Below are 21,497 nucleotides of genomic sequence, written 5' to 3'. Positions count from 1 at the left end.
TTCCATTTCTTCTTTGAGGCTTGATACTAGAAAGCTGGCACAGCAGCTTGTCAAAAAACCCCACCAGACCACACATACAGCAGCTCTCATCTTCCAGATGATTCGGGCTTCATAACCACATAAAAGTGTATCTTTAATGTGAAATTACAAATGTAAACTGGATTGTGTTAATCACTTCTCCTAAGTGCAGACAACGTTTTGTACATATAAGCTAGCTCAGGTAATACAAGAAAACCCAAATTCTGACAGTTAATTCATTGTTCCAAATCATTAGGCAAAGCACGTTCAATCTCCTTTCTTCAACAATTAACATAGCATTAAATAGCTACATAGAAAATAGCATAAATAGCACTGCAGAACCTTTTCACACTAAGCAATTTTGGTCAGTAATTAACTACACATCTAAACGGACAATACTGAGAATAGTATGAATATGTTAGGTAAGATTTAAGTAATTAAAATTAAAATTGTATACGTAACGAATGCCTGTAATTACACAAAAAATTTGGGTAATTGCATGCTGCAATAATCAGTTATGAATTGAAACCTACTGCTTAGGCATGTAGCTTCCCAGGCTATACTTGCATTTGCCAGAAGCACAGTTTAGACATGTAGATGAAGACAGACAGACAGGAATCTCATATTTCCACAGAAACAGGAAGTTTGACATTCTAAGTAGAGATTACCTTCAACTGCATGCAACTGGAAACCTACATAAAGCTAAGTTTCAAGTTTCAACTTTTGCTATCTTGTTCCTTCTACCGTATCTTACACACAGACAATATTTTATAATTTTTTTGAAAACAAGCATCTAGCTTCAAGGAAAAGCAGCACTATACTCATTACCTAAAATTCTCTTTATGTTATGTTGGTTCCTTACCAAGTTCCACATCCTGATCATCAGTAAGAACAAGGATGATGTTTGGGCGGATGTTTCTACGGTCTCTTTGAAATCTTCCTTTCAGACGCTGATTTAACAGGAAAGCTGAACTTCCATCCAACAGTGATAAAACCATCATCATGAATAATCCAAGGACAACACTATGCTGTGCCATATTGCGTTGATTTAGTGTTCTCTCTGAACAACGTATGTTAATGGCTTCCACTTCGTTTTTGTTTGCAGGTATCCTATAAAAGACAGAGAAACATGTATTTATTTATACTTCTCCCTCACCACCCCCAGCTCAAAGGAACAACAACAAAGTTATCTCCAAAGAAGTGAGAAGCAAGAGTTAGATAATTCTAGATATACCAAAAAAAAAAAAAAAAAAAAAAAGAAGTATGAAGTACTTTTTTTTAGTAACAACTGGAAGCAGAAACTTGAAAAAGTCACAGTTCATAAGCTGTTACTTACATATGCAATTAAGTTTTCACTCTATGCTCAAATTTAGCAGCAATTTCAAAGGCTCAGTAGTGCATCAAACTCTTATTCTTGCTTTGATACATAAAAAGTAACCTCCTTATTTAAGGTTCTGGGATGTACTGAGATGACATTTTTGCTTATTGCATCAAAAATGCAAATGTTGAAAACACATCTATGTATATTTTTAAGCAGTATTAAAACTTACTGAGTTTACCACACATTTATAAACTCACAAAGGATCATCAAATTAGAAGATTTCTATTTCGCTGCTTTGACTTACAGATTTCATTAGAGTACAGAACTGTTCAGACCCTGAAACTGTTGTAGGATACTGTCTGAAGTCTCTAGCTTTGTCAATGGTGTGATTTCCTTTTGACACTTCTGTTGGTTTCCAAGATTTTCAAGTATTATTGAGTATTGAAGACTACTACTGCAAATGACTGTGAATCCACTGAAATGTTTTGCACTGCCTTAGACTTTACTTCACCATAAATACAGTTCCCCAGTTCACCTTGTTTGTAAAACAAAGCAAAACTGATACTGCTCCTTCCAGTGAGCCAGAAAAGACACTGGCCATTCCTCCAAGGAGATTCCTAAAAATAAATGAGCGTGCTGAAGCATTTTTGAAATCACAGTTACACTCAGTCTTCTTCTGCTATAAAGGCATTTTCTCCTGCTTTCAGAAGTCAAAATATATGAAACTGTAGAGAAATATCAAGTACCAATTATTTCATCAGACTTAGTGATCAATGAGTCAGTTTCTGATGGGTTCCCTACTTGCTGCTCACTACTTCCTGGACTGTTGCCAATGATCTCTTGCAATGCAGTGAAAAAAAAATAATAAAATCAATTAATAATGACACAAGGGAGGCTCTCTGCTTTTTGTAAAGACCAGAAATGCCTGAGTAGAAAGAACCTAGCCAAGTATATTTCACCCGAATAAATACATCAGCTATTCTGTTCCTATAGCCACTTGGGAGAACAATTTTTCCCCAAGCAGATTATTTCATAGCTACATTATTACTTCATCTCTCTCAGTGTCTGTTGAGATAAATTTTTATTAAGAAAGTTCTCACGAAATAGCAAAACCACTGGTCTGAAAAATTATACTCAAATTCTATGCTTATTTAAGAAATACGTATTTAATTTTCATATAAGTCAACAGATATGTACTACAGTATGATGCAATATTTACTAAGGCTGCTTTCCAAAAATGTATGCTAATAGGTGGGTTTTTTTTGTAGTCTCTCTATTGAGTTTCACTAGCAGGTGAGATCAACTTTCTTCATAAAAAATAAAGATTACTTTTACATATCTTACCACTTATTTCAGTGGGTAGGGAAAGAGAAAAGTCCAGCTTCCTAAATTCCAGATACAGTTTTAGTACCTTTGCTGCTGATCAGAGACTTGCCAGGCTATAGCAGAATGAGCACCAATAAGTCCTATCAATTTTCATTCCTTGTAGTCAGAATTCCATCTGCAGCAGTAGAGCTGGGAAGAATCATGTCCGATTCAGTGTGTTGCTACTGTCCAGAGAAGTCAAAAGCAGCCTGAGAAGCAAACCTGGATCTGTTTCAAAACAGGACGGAAAAAAAATTAATAATTTTAGCAGACATATATACATATATATATTCCTCAACACTGGCTTTCTAGGGGGAAGAGGTAGAGAAATGGCTTCTGATCTTCAAAGATTGTTCCACATGTATTACTCTATACCAAAAAACAAGCAAACAAAAAAGAGTAATATAGATGCTTTCATTATTTCTATCTTTCTGACAATCTAAAATTTAATGTTTTGTTTTTCTTCTGTTCTACATTAGCCAGTCACTTCCCTGAATAACAGCATTTGCTGTCATTTCTTGCAGCATTTGGAAGGCCGTCCCTTTTTGCTGTATCTTAACTACATTCACTGAAGAGCGCTGTGCATATGATCACCTTCTTTGTGTTCTTCTCACTTCTTTTGAACAAATGCATGGAAATAACCTTATGGCCTCTTTCCCCTCAGTCTGTCTTTTCCTCAAAGTTTATTGCCCCTCACTCATTCCATTGTATTTAAAAATAGAAGTTGTCCCCAGCTCAGAGTGTTGCTTATCTATCTGTGAAATACTTAACGCATTCAGGGATGTACTTAAACTGCTGTTCCACAGCTACTTTACCAAACATGTACATTTATGGTTAAAAGAATTAGTTCTATCTGAGAGGACGCGGCGGATGGAGGAGAGAACTTCATGTAAAGTACAAGAGGCATTTCCTTCCAAAACCTGTTATCTCTTTCTATCCCCCTCCTCAACAGAAAATTGTCAACTATTTTGATGAGTTATGTTCCTGTTATTATCAAGGTAAGTGCTGCCAGGAACCAGCTCAAAGCATGTAATTATGTGCAAAACTCACACCAGTAACTAGGTAAGAAAATTAAAGCAATTTTAGAAAATAACCTATTTCTTAAAATGTGTATTCATAAAAGAAAGACGTGCCACTACTAACAGCATATTTGCTGTAAAACCTAAAAGCCAGCTTTAAATAGTTCTGAGAATAGTAATAGAAGAGCCTCTTGCATGGACTGCCAGTGGACAAATATAGATGGGTATTTTTAACCCTTTACCTTCAAGGAACTTCAAGGAGGGAAATATGACTTAAAGTGCATTAATATTCTTCCCCCATTTCTATCAACAAGCTGAACTGTGACTCAACAGTAGCAGAGAGAGTCTGCAGGCAATGCCCCAGTCTGCCTTCACTTTTAATATAGCACCCACTCCAATGATGCATTTTGTACTGAGTGGCACAGATGGTCCACTGCTTTATGTATCTCTGCAGGCCATCCTCCAATATTAAAGATGCTTGATCTCTAGTGGCTCTCATGAGAATTAGGTACGCCTCTTATTTTCTCACAGATTACATGTGCAAACTTAACGACTGTTTTATATTTAGGGAAGTGCTATCAGAAATGCATCAAACACTCTGCAGCTGGGTCACCTAGCTCAGCTTTATCAAGCCTACAACTTCCGAGCAGGCTGCAGTAGAGAAAGTCTCGTCCTCTTATTTTCTATGGTTTACGGTCAAGTTTAACAAGTCCCCAGCTCCCTTCATAGCCTGAATTAGATACAGCTGCCTTTTTTTGTTCTTAACTCCCGCTAGCATGGAGAATAAGAATAGTGCCAAACTCAGTTCTCCTGTGTGGCAGCGCAGAACATTATGCTAAGTCACATTATAAAAGTTGAAGATTTTAGTGCATTTATTCTATTTAAAAAAGATCGGAGACAAGTTCCACTCCCAACATTTACACCAAGGAAGGACAACTTTTTAATACTGCCCTCAGTAATTATCGTCAGTTCCACTGCAGCGCAGGCAGGATGCACAAGGATGACTGATGTCAGTTCTATCCCCAGATGGTGTTTTTTATCAAGCTATTGATTAGTATTGCTTGGCACAGATGTAACATCACCACGTGTCAACCCAGTAGCTGACAGCAGACAGCACACAGTGCAGCTCCAAGCCTTGCTAATACCAGCTACTCAACTGTCCTGTGCACAAACCTAGTGCAACTTCCCTGAAGTCAAACAAATTACGTTGTGTCAATATAATCAGAGTACTCCTGTAACAGAAAAAGCACGAAGATACGAAATCAATTCATGAATCAAATGTAAGTTAATCTCACTTTAAGACTTTCTACAAAGCTGTTTCTAGTTTTGCTTACACTAACTTATCTTTTTTTTTTTAAACGCACACTGCAAAACACGAAATACAGAATTGGTAAGGCAGCCACAATAGAACAGGGTAACAGCATGAAAGCCACGAAGTGGAACTGCACAGTAAGGGAAAGCAGGTTAGCAACAAGCGACACACACCTGCTCCACATCCAGCTGGAGCCAAAACCAGGTGCATTATTCAAGCACACTTAGGTGTGCCATTTGTCCACTGCTTAAAGTCATTGAAATACATGGTGGCGGATCCATTCCCTAGCAACCAACCCAATTAAAACCACTTTGCCAGTTAAATGGATTCAGCCACTCTGCTGTTCTCTTAACTCTCGACTTGCTCCTATACGTATCGGGTTTGGTTATGACATTCCATTTTCACTGAAGCTGTCAGCCATCATTTGAAACCATCACATTTTGTTTGTAAGAGACAAAAACAGCTTGATTCGTGAACTGGAAAGATTTCTGTTGGTAATCCAACCAGGTTCTCAGGAGAAGGCTGAAGTTATCATTCATGCTATAATCTAACAGCATGCTGTATCTTCTGCTTTGGCTCTTACTTGCTTCTTTCTTTTTTTCCCCACAGCCAGTCAGAAGTTTAAGCACAGCTAAGCGTGGCTCTCAGTGATGATAGCTGTGCTGATTTACCTATCTAAACCGTGGCTCAATTATTTTCCTTCACAAGCAACCAACGTTTATTCAGAAATCAGGAAGAGAACTCCCAGACTTATCAGGGCACTGGATTACCATGCGGATGAATTCTCCTGAACTGCCTTCCTTACGCTGGTGAATTCCATATCAAAGCTAAATATTTATCAAAGGGAAGCCCACATTCATTGTGGAATCTCTTCCTTATTATGCAACTTCCTTTTAACTAACACTGAATTCAGTGTTCAGTTATAGTTTTTCTTAGGACTTCATTTTAAAAAAATGTTTTAAAATACATAATATACTCTTTGCATCTCCATACTATCCTTCCTATTCACTTCCTGCATATTTTGCTATAGGTTTCCTGTAAGTCACAACATTCATAAGCCTTCAGGTAGGTTTCACTGCTAATTGGATCCCCCAAACCCACACCAACAAACATGTTTTTCTTCACTACGTGCAGATAACAGCCCAACAACAACTTCTAAGAGACTAAGAATTACTCCCCTATTACACTTATTACCTCACGTCTTTATAAACCATAAAGACACTGATTCTAAAGATAATTACATTAACTTGTGCTATGTACAACAATAACCACCAACTTACCAGAAGGGAACGAATGCAAGAACATTAAGACAGAAAAGGTAGGCAAAAACAGTCACTGACACAAACGTTCTATCCAGCAAACAGATTTTTTGCAGCTACATATAGAAACAAACCCTGCTCTGTATATACATCCGTTAACACATACAGACGTTCAGCCGCACGCATTCCCCGGATGCACGCGATGATTTATGAAACGAGAAGCGAAGTGCTACAGCATCACTTATGTGCCAACTCTTCTCCCGACCACCGCCCGCCGCGTGCTGAGCTGCCGATGTCTGCACCGAGCGCCCTCCGCTCCGCGCCGCAGCGGGCCGGGGCTGAAGGGCGGCGGCGCCGCGGGGAGCAAGACGGGGAGCTTCCGAAGGCACAGCCGCATCCGTCTGCCTTCCCGGCCCTTTTTCTCCGAACGCCCCGCACAACTTCCAGCCCCGGCCGTTCCCCACGCGGCACGAGCCCCTCCGCCCCGGCTCCCCGCCCGGTTCGGCCTCCGGAGCCGCAGCTGCGGGGCGCCGCCGCCCCCTCCCCCGCCGCGCTCTCACCGCGGAGCCGGGGCTCAGCCGCGCCGTGCCGCCGCTTTGCCAGGCCGCCCGCGGAGCGCCGCGGCGGAGAAGGGCATCCTCTGGCAGCGGCCGAAGCCCGCTTCCGAGCGAGCGTTCGGAGGAAGCGCTCGGGCGGGTGCTCCGCTCCACCCGCCCCGTCCTTCTTCCTCTCCCTTCTCCTTTCCCCGTTTAAAAAGTTCATTTACCTCGAAGATCCTCCTCCCGGCGTTGACGCAACGCCCCGGCGGCGCGCAAAGGAAACCTGTTCCTCCGGCCGCAGCTCCCCCCGAGCCTGGCGGCAGCTCCGCGGGCTGTGGCTGCGCCCCGGGGCCGGACCCCGCCGCGGGAAGGGTGCGCAGAGCCTCCCGGGGGGTGGGAGAGAGAATTAATGGCCCCTCGTTGGTCGTGGTCCGCTCATAAGCGGCCCAAGGCGACCTCGAGCACTGCCCCTACCCTGCTAGAGCAGCCCCTTACACTTGTGCGAGGGCTTATTAGTAACCGAGAGAGGCTTCGCGGAAAAGCAATGATGTTTAAATAAATATCTAAATACACACAATCTCACGTGGATTCTTGGGGAACGTCTAAGAACACCTTTCAAAGACACTACTTTATTGGTACTTTACAAAAAGCATGATTTTTTTCACAAGTTACACTGGTAACAATGCCACACTGAGCTTACTCACACTTTACTACTATGTCCAATATGGAATTACACACAGATCAAAAATTACTTGACTCTGAGCTTTCACCTTTTTTACCATAAAGTTCCAAACATACAACTAAAAATAAAAAGAATTTTAATGCCACTATTTTTATGATTAAATGATGCTACAGCAAAAATGTGGTTGAGAATGGACAGGACAGCTTTTCTGTGCAAGAACAACCAGTGGAAGAAGAGCAGAAAGGGACTGAGCAGAAAAGGACGATCCCATCTTTTTTGCTGCTTGAAGTCCAAAGCAGCACAGGAGTACGACAGTTCCTGAGAACTCCTAAGGAAAATGGCCAAATGTAGTTTGAAGAAAAAAAGTCAGCACAGGGCAGATGTGTAGGAAGAACCATAATTGTTCAAGAAGTAAATATTTTGAAAAGCCACACAGGATATATTAGAGAAAATGAAAATTTACTCGTTCAGTTTATGATTTATTTGGATTTTTGCCTAAAAACAAACATTGCTTCCAATGACCTAATTCTGACTTTGCTGGAGAAGGCTAATCATCCTGACCCTTTTTCATTAGGCCACATTCTTCACTACGTTCAGCGTGACCCTGGATCAGCTCAATTGAAGCAGCACAGATCCCCCACATACAGCTGCAGCACGGCAGGGGAACCTGGCAGCTGTGCTCAGGAGCCAGCAGCACAAGAGCAGCACTTTGTGTCAGTACAACCGCATCCACTCCAGGGGCTGCAAGGGTACAACGGTGTTAGTGCAGCACACCACTCCTGAACAGCGAGTTACACCAATGAAGGTGGTGGATGGAAAACAGGGGCTACGTGTTGCTGACGTTTTGATAAGATTGTTATATTGCTTTCTAAGATAGCATTTGACCTTTCAGTAGTGACTTCCAACACGTGATAAAACAATTCACAGCCAATTAAGTTTTACAACACACCTGTGAGCTATGGTGTGTTCTATTTCCACATATTTTAGACACAAACTTGAGTTGGATAAGGCAGATGAGTCATACAGAGCCAAAAAGACATTCAGCAGCAAGGTCAGGAACAGAAACCAGGAAACTCAGCATTCCTCTGTCCCAACCACAGGCCAACAGCGCCGGCAATGCACAGATTCTACGAACCAGCTCTAGAAGGACTGCAAACAGTTACTACCAAGTCAGAAGGAAATTTGCTGCACAAAGTTTGCTACACCACAGTGGTCCATGGACTGCACTAAAGAAGGAAGCATACACGCTCCCTTTTTAAAGGCATTTTCCATCATAAGGAACACATGACCTAATAAAGTTTCATCGCGAACTTTCTTCAACAAGCTACAATCAACAAAGACACTGAGATGTGCATTAGGGGCAGTGGTGTAGCAATCTAAATTTGATTTAGCATCACTGGAAAATCTGTCACAGCTGATCATTCATTTCAACAAAAGGGTAAATTCACCTCGCAGTCAGTGCATGTAATTTCCATTAATGTTAATGGCAGTTATGCAAGTGCATTAAGAGGATAATACACCCCCTGGTTTGTGACAACCCTGCAAAGTGAAAGGTGCATCCTCTTGAAGAGAATGGGTTTCCAGCTCATGCATTTCAAGATAACTTCTTTTGGCACTGTTACAAACAGGATAGATAACTATTATATGTACTTGGAGAACAGTTTCCAAAGTTACAGCAGTTTAGCAATTTCAGCTCATTTTCCTAGTGCCAAAAACTCAAGGGATATAGGCACATTTAAAACACTGTGGTTTATTTGAAGTCTCGGGCAACAAAATCATGTGAAATTACTGGTAAAACAAGAAGGCCTGAAAGAATGCTGGTGCAAGGAGGAAGGAATGATGTAGGTTTATACTTTTTAAATGAAATAAATTCTCTTCATTCACTAACTGTAAAAGAACTCTGTGTATATATAGACCATCACACACATACACACACACAAAAAAAATCAGGAGACCAAAAGCTAAAATAAAGAAGGAAGACCATTTCTTTCACCTCCAGTTTTCTTGCTGCACACCAAATAAATTTCAGCTCTCATAGCATGTCATTTAACAGATTGGATTATTTTATTGAACCTCAAAACAACAAATATTGCCGATTACACAAATACCTAGTTTGTAAAATCCCTGGATATACCTACTGAAATTAGGAGGAAACAGATGTGCAGGCATTTTTTTTTAGTACCTTCACATCTATCCACATTCTTAGGCAACAATCCCTTTCAAAATTAAACCTGCAGTTTCCCTGCACACCTCACTTTGAAGTAGCACGGCACAAAAAAATGCACTGAGCAACTTATGTTGGAATGTTTACTGCTCTATGGATTTGGGAACCAAAGGGAGCCATCTTGACCCAGCAGGCAGATAGGGGGGATCCACACCATTATCTTCTCATCAGCTCAGAGACAACAGCCTGTACCCAACAGTGGAGAAAGCAGGCATGGGCAACTGTACTCCTATCACAGAGCTTTGGGAACAGGAGGAGGAGCACATCTAGGAATGACAGGACAGTCACAGAGAGTTCAGTCATCTAAAAAAAAAAAAAAAAAACAAAACAACCACCACTAAACACCAAACCAGCCGACTCCATAAATGGAAGAAAAAGAACATGCTTGAGACATCTTTTTCACTGTTGCCAAATACAATGTGCTTTCAGAGCTCAAATATTGCTCCCTGCTCATGTTCCACAAGATAGAACAGCTGACTTGCACACTTCTAAGTACTTCATTTAATGCTTTCCAACTCTTTCAGTTACCCTTTATTTTTGTAGTTATTTATCATGTAAACTTCTCAAATCATTGGTCATTTTGATCTTTTTTTTTCCCCTGTTTTTCAATTCAGATGCACATGCTCAGATTCATCTTAAAAACTTAGAAAAACACAGCAATAGAATACAAGTCTGACCTCACCTTCATTTTCTCAGGGCATCATACCACTGTAATCACTCCAAGGTTACACTAACTATTTTCCAGATAGGAATATTATGTTATTATAATTTCTCTAAACAACAGCATTTCAGTTGCATAAAACATGCACATATTCCTTCAACAACATTCAGAGTACTGTCAAGAAGGCACAATATGAAACCCAATATTCAATATCATCATCCCATACACTGTGTAGATTTTATATTGCAGATGCAGCTCAAAATGATTTTGTGGGTGACTGCTCCACCCTTATCTTTCAAAGTTAAGTTATGTTTCCTATACATAAGCACTCATGCTATAGAATAAAATCGTTAATATGCTTTAAGGTGTTATGAAAATGGAAAAGGGTAACAGCCAACAAAAGCAAGGAGAAAGAAAAGTTTCCCCTTGTTCTATTGCTCCAACTGCTAGGCAGTGGATCTGTTCTGCTCACTCTTCAGCATGAAAATACAGATTTAGTATGCTGATAGGATTCATTTATGGCTGGGAGTTCATAAAGTCAAGAGAAAATAATTTCTGGGCGAAGATAAATCAAATGATCTTAAACACAGCTCGTGACAGCGGATGCCACTTATTTAGTGAAATATTAAAGCAGTGAAGATGATTGGGAAGTTGTACCAATAACAAAAGTAACATCCCGGTGCACTGATAGTTCATCTACATGGATATCAAACTCAAAACAAAGCTTCCAGTAATCTAAACAGAAATTCATTGCAAACATTTATTAGAATGATTCTGAACTGCACATATAAAATTAATGTGCACTGAGCATTAATATTACTAATAAGCCTCAGTGGTGCATCTGAATATCAATACAAGTATGAACTGCCATTGGTCACACAGCTCCTATGACAAATGGTGAAAAAACAACCCTTCTTTTTCCCTATTTATAAATTACCCATAGAAGAGTTGATTGTAAGCCAACAGTGATTTAATATTGTTTTTAATAAATTTTTCTATTCATAAAGAATTCAGATATGTTTTGTTTAAAACGTCTTGATCTCATTTCCCTTGGTAGGCTTTCAACATTTCAGTATGGCATGCAAGCTGCCTCTTACTCCAATGCTGAAAATATACGGATATGAAGCAATGGGATAAGGATCAGAAAGATGCATTCCGTTAACTACTGACTACTGCTCTCCTTCCTCAGCAAATGCTTACATTCACTTCTACTAAAACTTCTCCTAGAGAAGTCAGTAGCCATTGTCTTTATTTCAGTAAGATTTTGTAAGGAAATAGTGATGTAACAAAAAAAAAAAAAAAGTGTGTATTTCAGATTAGACAGTGTTTCAACAGGGACATGACAAATCAACTGATACAAGATAGATAGAGCAGCAAGCCTCAACTTCATCTAACTACTGCGTTCATTCTTTTCTGTACATTTAATACTAGTAAAGGGTCCCAGAAGGGTTTAGAAATGTATAATATGCACAAAGCCAGTATCTCTAACAAGTATCATTAACTCTTTTTAAGAGAGTAAGGAATTTTTAATAGTGAAGCTTATCTTTTGAGGGTGTTTTGCAGACATTCCTTGAGGGTCAGAACTGAACCATCAGAAACAGAGTGGTTACTTTGTGAGAAATGTTCACTGAGCAGCAGCTGGCATGGCACTCATTCACTGGTCCATCTGCCATGACCAGGAGAGTTTCTCTGATCAGTAATGCTCTAAATGCACTCTGCAACTTTCACAATATTCACATGTTCGTATAATATGACCTGATTTTTTTTTTCCATGTTTCAAAAACTTCAGGCTGATTATACCTAAGGGCTAAAAATCAGCCTTCAGCTACTTTCTGTGCTCAGATTCTATGCAATTAGATTTCTCTTTCATATCTTCTTATATAAGCGGATAAAGGATAACCTGACCAGCATCCCGGTCTTCTACCCAATTATCTTAGTTTAAGCCTTTTATTTTCTTTCTATACCGCAAGTACCCATTTCAAGTCATTCATATCTATGTTTTCTTCATGTGTAGAGCACATTACTAAAATCCATCTGAGTCCCTTTGCTATTCAATACTGTCCTTTTGAATTATTATTTGTAATCATAATTTCTCCTTTCATTTGAGGAAAATAACATGGTATTTTCTCTAGATGCACAGGCAGCAGTCTATTTGTCATTAAAAGAATAAATAACACATCATCACTCTAGGAGCCTTGCTGGCTACAACTACATTTCAGCAAAGAACAAATTAAGCCCAATAGTCCCTCTAAACACCTATTTTCTTTCTTCACTGAATTTCAGAGCTGCCCTGTGATATCTGATCCTCTATCAGTTAATACTGGCAGAATTTTATCACTAACTTTAGTAGAAACTACGTATTTTTAACACTACTCAAAAATCTCTGCAAGCTCTTATTTTTCACATACACCCTCAGATGTGAGCACATCTCTTACAAATGAGGAAGTGAAGTCTCAAGTAGAGCGACAGGAAACTCTGTTGTGGGAACCATTACTAAATACATATGCACACATATATTCTACCAAACTTTACAATGGCCTGAATGGATCAAACACGTAACGGAAGGGCCAACCTTAAGCCATTCTGACAGTTCTGAATGTTGTAGGAGTAACTTCATCTAAAGAGACTGTGCTAGGTCATGAACAACAAAGATGTAGATTTTCATTTCCAGATGATCCAGTACTGCACAGATCTAATCTTAATGATCATAAACACAATCTTATGCATGAAAATATTATTCTCCTTGCTTCATTGGATACAGAATCAGAATGCTAGCATTTGCCTATCAGACCTTAATGCAAGGCAAAAGATTAGACTGAAACACTCAATTTAGCAGGCTGTGTTACAGAGCCAAGGCTCCTCAGACCTTTTTTGCAGTAGTGATCTCACAGCAAGCCTTTTCAAGTTTATAGCAGGTATTTCCTCAGTTTGCAATAAGCTGATCTCTTTATCCTCTCACTGTTAAGTCTAAAGAAAATGAATTTAGTGAAAGCATTCATTAGACCTGCCCCAGTGAATACAGAGATGAGGTAAGTTAGAAGATTAGTTCCTTAGTAGCTTGATCAGTTTAATGGAAAGAAATGAAAGAAACAAATGCTGTTGCAAGTAGTTATTGCATGAATATGGATACTAGTAATTGTAGTCAGATTTTAAACCCTGTAAGATGTAGGTGCTTTTGTTTTCACACATATCGGTTCCTGATTATTCTCTCCTATAACAGCTGTGTGATTCCAAACCCAAGATAATAATCTTGGTGCTTTCCTCCCCACATCACTTTTACTGGAGTGCAGTAAAGCATTCTGATTCTGTAACTAATAAACGGTCCACTTGTCTCAGGCCATGTAAGTGAAATTGCAGTTTAATGTTTAGCAGCATTATAAAGATTAGAATAACCAATCTGTGGCATTTTTACAACCCGAAATGTATTCCATTTATAAATACTCTTACAGGTTGTTCTATGCCTGTATTTATATGAAGATGAAATCTTTAATCACTGAAATACTTTGCTCTCATCCTGAAGCATTGGCATAAAGTTTAAGGATTACACAAATGATGGCTATTTCTGGGGGCATATTAGCTGCATGTGAAATAGATGCTGGTAGCCACAATGAAACTATACTACACACAGCTATAACAGAGTGCTGTAAGCTCTCCTGCCGACCTACAGCTCTAAAAATAAATGCTGACTTCCTTGAATAGCTTCACAGCAGCTCTTAAATTAAAGAGACTGAACTATAATAGACAAATTAAATACGTTATTGTACATTCCTCAAGTACAATTAGAATATGAATAGTTTCAAGCTCACATTTTCATGTACTTTTATACATAATAATACTAAGACAATGCCACCACTTAATGTTAAATGTACACCTGAAACTACATGACAAACAGTCAGTCTCACTCTATCTTGATCTCAGTGAAGAAATGGTTTTCAAGCTTCGGACAACACTCCCATGCATTTACATTTACTACAGTTTAATAACTCTAAATCAAGTGATTCATCCTCAAAACCTTGCAAGCCCTCTCCAACACACCTACAACTTAATGCCTCTCTTAACCTTTTGTCACTTAGTAATACACATGGGAACAGTCTTGCCACATCTAAGCAAGAGATCAAGTCGATTATTAAGTAACCAGTTCTGAGGAACTGGATGAAGTCAGAGTGGGTGCCTTAGTGAGCATCCTCAAGCAGAAAGTGTTTGTTCATCATAATTTTAAGCTATTATACATGTATATGATAAAGGCACCTTGATCTCTTGAATCCCTCAAATTTATTTAGAACACAGTCAGAAGTAACAGAGAACAAAGAGCAAATCTGCACAGCATAACAATAGCATCAGTTTCAAGGTTGATTGCCACTAGTAAAAATAAAGTCAATCTGCTTGAATCTCTCTCAACAAGCTTCCTTGAAAATTAGCCTTGTGGATGTCACTATAACAGGAGCGTCCATTTAGCTCACACTTTTCCTCTTTACATCTACTTTCATGTCATTCCCATGCATTCTGTCATCTGTTGCCAGAGAGAAGAGACTGGCACCTCCCTCTACATTTCCCATCCTCAGGAAGTTGCAGAAAGCTATGTGACAGCTAAATCCAGCTCATACACAGAGGAAACAGTAGCATGATTTTCCTCTTTATAGTTAGCACTCTTCCTGAATTCAGTTAGTTGAAATAAAAATCAATATGCATGATTAAAAATGAAAGGAAAAGGCTGAGAGAACAGACAGCATCAGAAATAGACTCAATGTTTTTAGACTGCATAAAATGCAGTAAGAGAAAATTAATGGCATACTAAGCCATGATCTTGGTTTACATCTCTTCGTGTTGCTGCCATACACTTCATACACTTCAACCATGGCAGAAAAACTCCTCTCCATTCAGCTGGTGCGACCTTGTTGATGTAATAGCATCATACACTACCATCCAAGTAAAGACTTACCAAGCTCTTTTATCAGCAAAGTTTTTAAAGCAGCACTGTTACAGTCTAGAAGCTGTAAATTAGATTCAGTGTCTTTATCAATAGCTTCAGGAGCAAACAAGAAAAAAACAACCAATGGAGTCTCAAAACTGTAAAGCTCCGTCCCCAACAAAGCCATTGGAACACACAAGCAAGTGTGCAGCAGTGACGGGGCTGAAGCTTTCAAGTTTGAGAATTTCAAATTCAACGTCATAAACTAGAGTTCTGTCCATTTATTAGCCATGTAAAATATTTAACGATTCTAGCATTCTTGACCAATCACTCTTACTCTCATTTTATCAATGGAACCAGTGTAAAAAGGCTCAAAATCACAGTAGAATGCGTTAGAAAGCAGCAGTACTTGACCTCTTCTTTGAGTAGTTAAGTACTCCACAGGGTATGAAATACTGCATGTAATGCTGCTCACTTCATTCTGTACACATACCCACACAAATAATGATATACATGCAGTTAAAGCATTCCTGACTGTTTTTCTGATATAACATTTCTCTGGGAAAGAAAGAATAAAATCAAACCTCACCTCCATTAAAAACGAAATTCATATCAAAACTATTTATTAAATAATAAAAAAGTCCATCCAGTGTATACTTAAACAGAAAGACAAATTCACTGAAACCAAGGATTGCATTGCATGTGCACTCCTCTACCCAACCTGAGGGTGAAGACGGCAACTTGGTATGAGTTGAAGATGGTGGCTTGGTATACCGTGAGATACAGAAACATTACACTGACACCAGCAGAATAAGAATCAAACAGAAACAGAACAACTTCAACATCTAAAAAAGCCGCTCCAAGACCTGTGCCCCCCTAGGATCAGTAAATCCAATGGCTACCAGGCTCACTGTATTCTGGGATAAGACAAATGATCTCATCTTTCCAAGACACTTGCTCTTGATTTCTAGACAACACATAAATTTACAGTATACACAAAATTGGTGCAGTGTCTGTTAGCAGCACAAATCTCATATCAATTCCACTTCCTCTGATGTGCTCTCATCTTTACCTGTCAAAGCAAAGGTCTTATCAGAATGCCTTACCAAGCATTTATCCGTGTTTAGGGAGGTACTTGCACATTTTACTCTCTATTCGTATTCTTCAATTCTGTTCTTCTTTTACTGTACACCACATTTGTACACTGCAAGTACTCTGAGAATATTAAATCTATAAACTTTCATCTTAGAAAACAGGAAGAAAAAGTTTTCTGCACAGAATACACTTCATATGATTACATCTTACTATCACATACTCTTTCAATCAGACCCTCACTGAAATTGCAGCATTCTAAGAAATGTTATCTTACAGTTTCTCAATTGTTTGTGCATCTAACATGAAGAACTGCATGCCATTCAAGGACCTTCACTGTTTATAAAAATATTTCCTTTGTAGTTGTGCTTGAATATAAAATAATTTTAAAGGTTTAGGAGTTTAAAACATTTTTTAACTTGATTCCTAGAATACAAGACTTCCTCCTCATTCATTTGCATTACTTTAAAACAAAGCACATTTCAAGCCTTTGATACTACCTGCACTCAAAAGAAGGCCCAACCACTTAATCTCTAGACACTATGGAGCACTAACAGAAAATTGAGTGTATTTCTAATGTACAGTGTATTCAAGCAGTAAGGCTACAACTACTATTTTAATCTGAGCCCCACAGAGCTCAACATACAAAGTTTGACTGCAGTCAGGAATCTGCCCATCTAAACATGTCAGATGTTTAAAAACAGGAATCACCCTAACATTTATGCACGTATGCATCAATCTCCTTTATATAACTCAATAATGACTGTTATTATGAATTGTAATAATATATTATAAATACAATGCTATTAAAAGTATTTTTCATTTATGCACTAAACATAAAAAAGGTTTAGAAAGGCCAACTTTGAGGACAAATCTAACTGAACAGCGTGACCAACTAGACAGAGTTTTACTTTCATTTTAAATGAGTTATATTTGACAAGCAGTATTTTGCTGCCTCCCTTCACTGATGTTCCTCAGCTGCATAAGATGCCATGCATACTGAGCTTTCTGCAGTAATACCAGGAAGCACACTCTCCAAGGTTCTATAGCATTTCTCTCTGGTTCAGTTAGTACTGGTGATCACTTTGGTCACAAAATACAGCCTTGTACTTGTGAAGTTCCAGGTTGTTTCCTCAGATAGGTGGGTGGCTAAACATGCACACAGGTTGCAAGGGCACTTGCTACATCTGAAGCAGTTTAATGTGACTACAGGTATGCACATCCAAACTGATGCAAAACAGGCTGTTAAGAAATCCTCTTATGAAATAAGAGGAGGGGGGAAAAAAAGTGAATCACAGCTTGTCCTGTGAACCCTTCCAGGAACAAGTGTCATCACACACTGCACTCTCTCAGAGAAAAATACAGCATCTGCAAGACTGTTTTGAACTTCCAAAGGAAAATATGCCCTGACAAGTTCAATAAATGAGTCAACATCTATATGCAAGATACTCTGTGGAACTGTAGCTTGGAAAATTCCAACACTGAGGAAATGAATCCTTCAGCAGAACTGTTCTCTTACATAACCAATAAACAGAGAGAAAGAACAAGAGGGGCAAATCACAGAACAGTTAGGCTTACGTATTTTAGAAATACATAGAAAAAAATTCAGGAGTGATTTTTTCTTAAGCAGTTCACAGAGGAAAGATTTTTATTTCTAAGCAGCAGAGTAGGTGCCAATGTTTCTTTAAAGAAATGAGCCTGACACTGCATATTTATCAGGTACTCCAGGGATCTGTATGGTAAAAACATGCCAGTCATTTTACAGAGAACATACTAATTTGTTTATAGTCCTATCAACCATATTGCTGTGAGCAGGTAAACACGGTATACATACTGGCCTTATGAGGTAAATGTGAAGCCCTAAAGGATTGGCTATTACCCCTACTCTGACTTACAGAGCAAATTCACTTTATATATTGGTTGGATTCCCCTATTTTCCTGGTACATCTGTAACAAGGAGTCTTGTTATCTTAAAAAGAAAGAAAACATACTGGAAGCCTTGTTAGGAAGGTGTTTTATGTAGAAAGCTATATAGAAATCAGGCAATTCAACCAATATTGTAAGTCCTCCAGCCTTACGCATATTGCTATCAAGTGAAATGAGAGCAGAGGTTCCATCTTGGTTTTGTTTTCTGTGGTACAGCTCCTTTAGACCTCACTGATACACAGATTCATCATTTAGAAAATAAAATAATACAAAAGTTCTAACAGCCGTAAGGTATAATGTACCTGAAAACTAATTAACTCATTTGAAATGCCTCAAAATGTATTAGTATTTATTAGAGCCCATAATATGCCAGGCTTGCATTTATGCACATACCTGTCATATTGAGCAGTATTGCTGCTATCCAAACTGAATCAACTCCTTCATTCCTCCTTCATCAAGGCACACTTCTGCACGTGAAGTATCACACTGTTCTTATGATTTCTTTCTAGTCATTTTGTAGTAGTTGGAAAGTCAATAGGTGAATGTTGAAATGATTTTTCTTAGTTAAGGCTTCAGATGATTAAATAAAACAATCTCAACATAAACTGAACATCATTAGATAACACTCAAAGAATAACAAGTTTTATTACCATTTAAAAAAATGAAGGACCTGACAACCTAACTTTGAGAATAACCATCAGGGTAACTCATAACCCTCTGAACACTCCACCTCTCCTGATGCCAGTTCCTACTATTGTGCATTGATTAAAATCCTTTGATACTGGTGAACTGACACTGACAGATCAGCAACAGTGGAGATGCACACCAACCACCTTCTGGCCTTTGGTGTTGAAATGATGTCCAATGCGTGATTAATGGATGCTGCATTTGTGAAAAGCTGCTGTCATCATTACGGATTTCTGAAACAATGTCTGTTCCAACACACTGTTAATGCAGCTGAGGTCAGCACTGTAAGAGTCAACTGAACACCAGAAGCTTCTGAAGCAGTTCCTGGGAGATAGAACTGCTGGAGCAAAGATGCAGTTGACATTAAACAGCAAAAGGCAGTTAGCTTACCTGTAACTCTTCCTGGTTCTGACAGTGTACACATAGCATTAAAGAATATAACAAACTACAATGAAGTAGGCTGTGAAGAGTACACATGGAAACTTCTATGTAAGATGAGACTACCACTAAATGTAACATTATCTTCTAGGAAGACAAAACAGAGTAAACTGACCACATGCTCATTATGCTTGATAGACAAGTACATTAATACAAAGCTTAGGCAATTACAAGTTCCAGAAGTTTTATGCCAGCTGAACTGACCAAGTTCAAAGAAATTCCCTACTCAACTCATTTTCTCTGTTAGAAGTTTCTCTTGTGTATGACAATACATTTCACACAAAAAGAGATGGTTGAACTGTTCAGAATGATGCCAGAGTTGAGCCAGTAGTATCTTCCCACACAAAGGATGCCAGCACAAATTTTAACTTACTTTCCAGACCACACTTTTTTCAGAAATATCAGTGGGAGACTTTCCTTCAAACTTTTTGTACTTCATAAGCAATTTTTAGAATGCACTCTATGCCAATTACTGAGTGATTTTATTATCTTCCTTGCAGCAGTTTTGAGACTGTTAGTCATACGGAAATGAACAAGCTGAGCAGGATATGACTGGCATGGTTTACCAAGTTGTTTGAGATTTCATGAAGCCAATCCTTCCAAATAAGCAGGAAACTCTCCAAACTGATGTAGAAACTATTTCCCAGCATGCACAGAAATTGTCTTAAGGACAGAACAAGTTGCTATGAAGCAACTTCTGCTTTCAGACAAATGATATAACGTACTTTGTGTGCACAAAGGAAAGAAAGTTGAATCCTACTTTAATAGGTAATGATAATTACAATACTCTATACAGCTTTATCTGTGGTTAAGCAAGTCAACTTATTAACTCCTGAGATGTAATCGTGTCTGCCAAGAAACACAAGGAAAGCCTCTGCTCAAATTTCTAAGACGCTTAAATCTAAATCTTCAATTATTTATGACAGAGAAAGTTAACAGGACTCAATTGTTGTTGCTACTATTTACTACAGCTGCTAGATATTGACAGAAACTTTTTAAATGGTAATTTCACACAACGCTTCTCACAATTTGGAATAAGCGACACACTGAGCTGCCTTTCATTACAAGGGTTAAGCTCTGCCTGCATTTATAGCTCATATTTCCATGTACTTCCCCCCCATGTCCCTCTCAATTCAGATGCATAAGCAGCAATGAAGGCAGCCACAGGATAGAGGTGAAAAGAGTCTCTCCACCTTCCAGGGCACAATGTTGTATAATAGATGCATGCCCCCACAATCTGGAGCTGCTAGCAGTGAACACACTGTTGTCAGTGGAGCATCACAGGCTCTGTCCAGCTACTTCCATCAAACAGTCAGACTTAAAGGGTTAAAGACAACATGTGATGCTAAAAACACAAATACCAGCACCAAAGAGCAGAAATGAGAGTCAGAGGACTGAAAGTCCTTCACCATCTTCTCCTTCTGTCTTAATTCTGTAACGCAGCAATTGTTATTCAAAGTCTATGGGGGAAAGGACAAACTGTATTGAATCAACATGTGACTTCAGAAAAAAAATCCACGCTTATTTTCCCAATTTCTTAAATTTGGAAAGGAAAATATCATTAATCGTATTTCATACTTTTTTTTTTCAAGTAGATTCTCAATTAGCTATCATGAGCTACTGAATGTAAATTAGTATGAGACTCTTCCATAATGCTCAAGGGAGACAATTCTATATTAAGGAGTTCCTTGCCAGGCACTGTCAGCCTCAGGAAGAAGAGGGCAGCAGCATTCTATCCTTGTGGACTGCGCAGGATTCTCCCTGACTATTTTCAGACAGAGTACTATGCTATTCACCAGAGCCCCCACAAATGACAATCACTCCAAAATGTGGACATTTTCCTATATGCTTAATTTCACAATGATTCACCTGCATAGGGAAAGAATTGCTCAGAAGCCTTTCATTTGGTCACAGATTGTCTGAAGCTTTACACTTTAAATATGCAGCAAGCCCAGAGGAAAGACAGGCACCTTCTTGTTGCCTGGTCAGTTTCTAAGGAAAGGTCTGTTGAGTGCACAAACTTCTGCCATATATCCCAATTACAG

At 38.9% G+C, this 21,497-nt stretch overlaps 1 protein-coding gene across 10 annotated transcripts in view; it reads right to left on the bottom strand.

The window, feature by feature from the left end:
* Positions 1-21,497, bottom strand: part of SULF2 (sulfatase 2) — a 137,338-nt gene that overhangs the window by 56,782 nt on the left and 59,059 nt on the right. For 7 of the 10 annotated variants that reach the window (XM_048963267.1, XM_048963261.1, XM_048963257.1 and 4 more), the window contains 2 exons: positions 2,751-2,932; positions 881-1,128 (listed from right to left, as the gene is read on the bottom strand). In XM_048963267.1, the coding sequence (XP_048819224.1) occupies positions 881-1,055 (175 nt within the window). In that variant the 5' untranslated portion in view covers positions 1,056-1,128; positions 2,751-2,932. Of the gene's footprint in view, positions 1-880; positions 1,129-2,683; positions 2,933-6,854; positions 7,036-7,060; positions 7,081-21,497 lie in introns of those variants that run through there. The other 3 variants (XM_048963266.1, XM_048963263.1, XM_048963259.1) reach the window with 3 other exon arrangements.

The sequence above is a fragment of the Lagopus muta genome, chromosome 16 (genome assembly GCF_023343835.1).
Source record: "Lagopus muta isolate bLagMut1 chromosome 16, bLagMut1 primary, whole genome shotgun sequence".
Lineage (NCBI taxonomy): Eukaryota > Metazoa > Chordata > Aves > Galliformes > Phasianidae > Lagopus > Lagopus muta.
The sequence above is the reverse complement of the archived record's forward strand: the minus strand, read 5'-3'. Positions and strand labels throughout refer to the sequence as shown.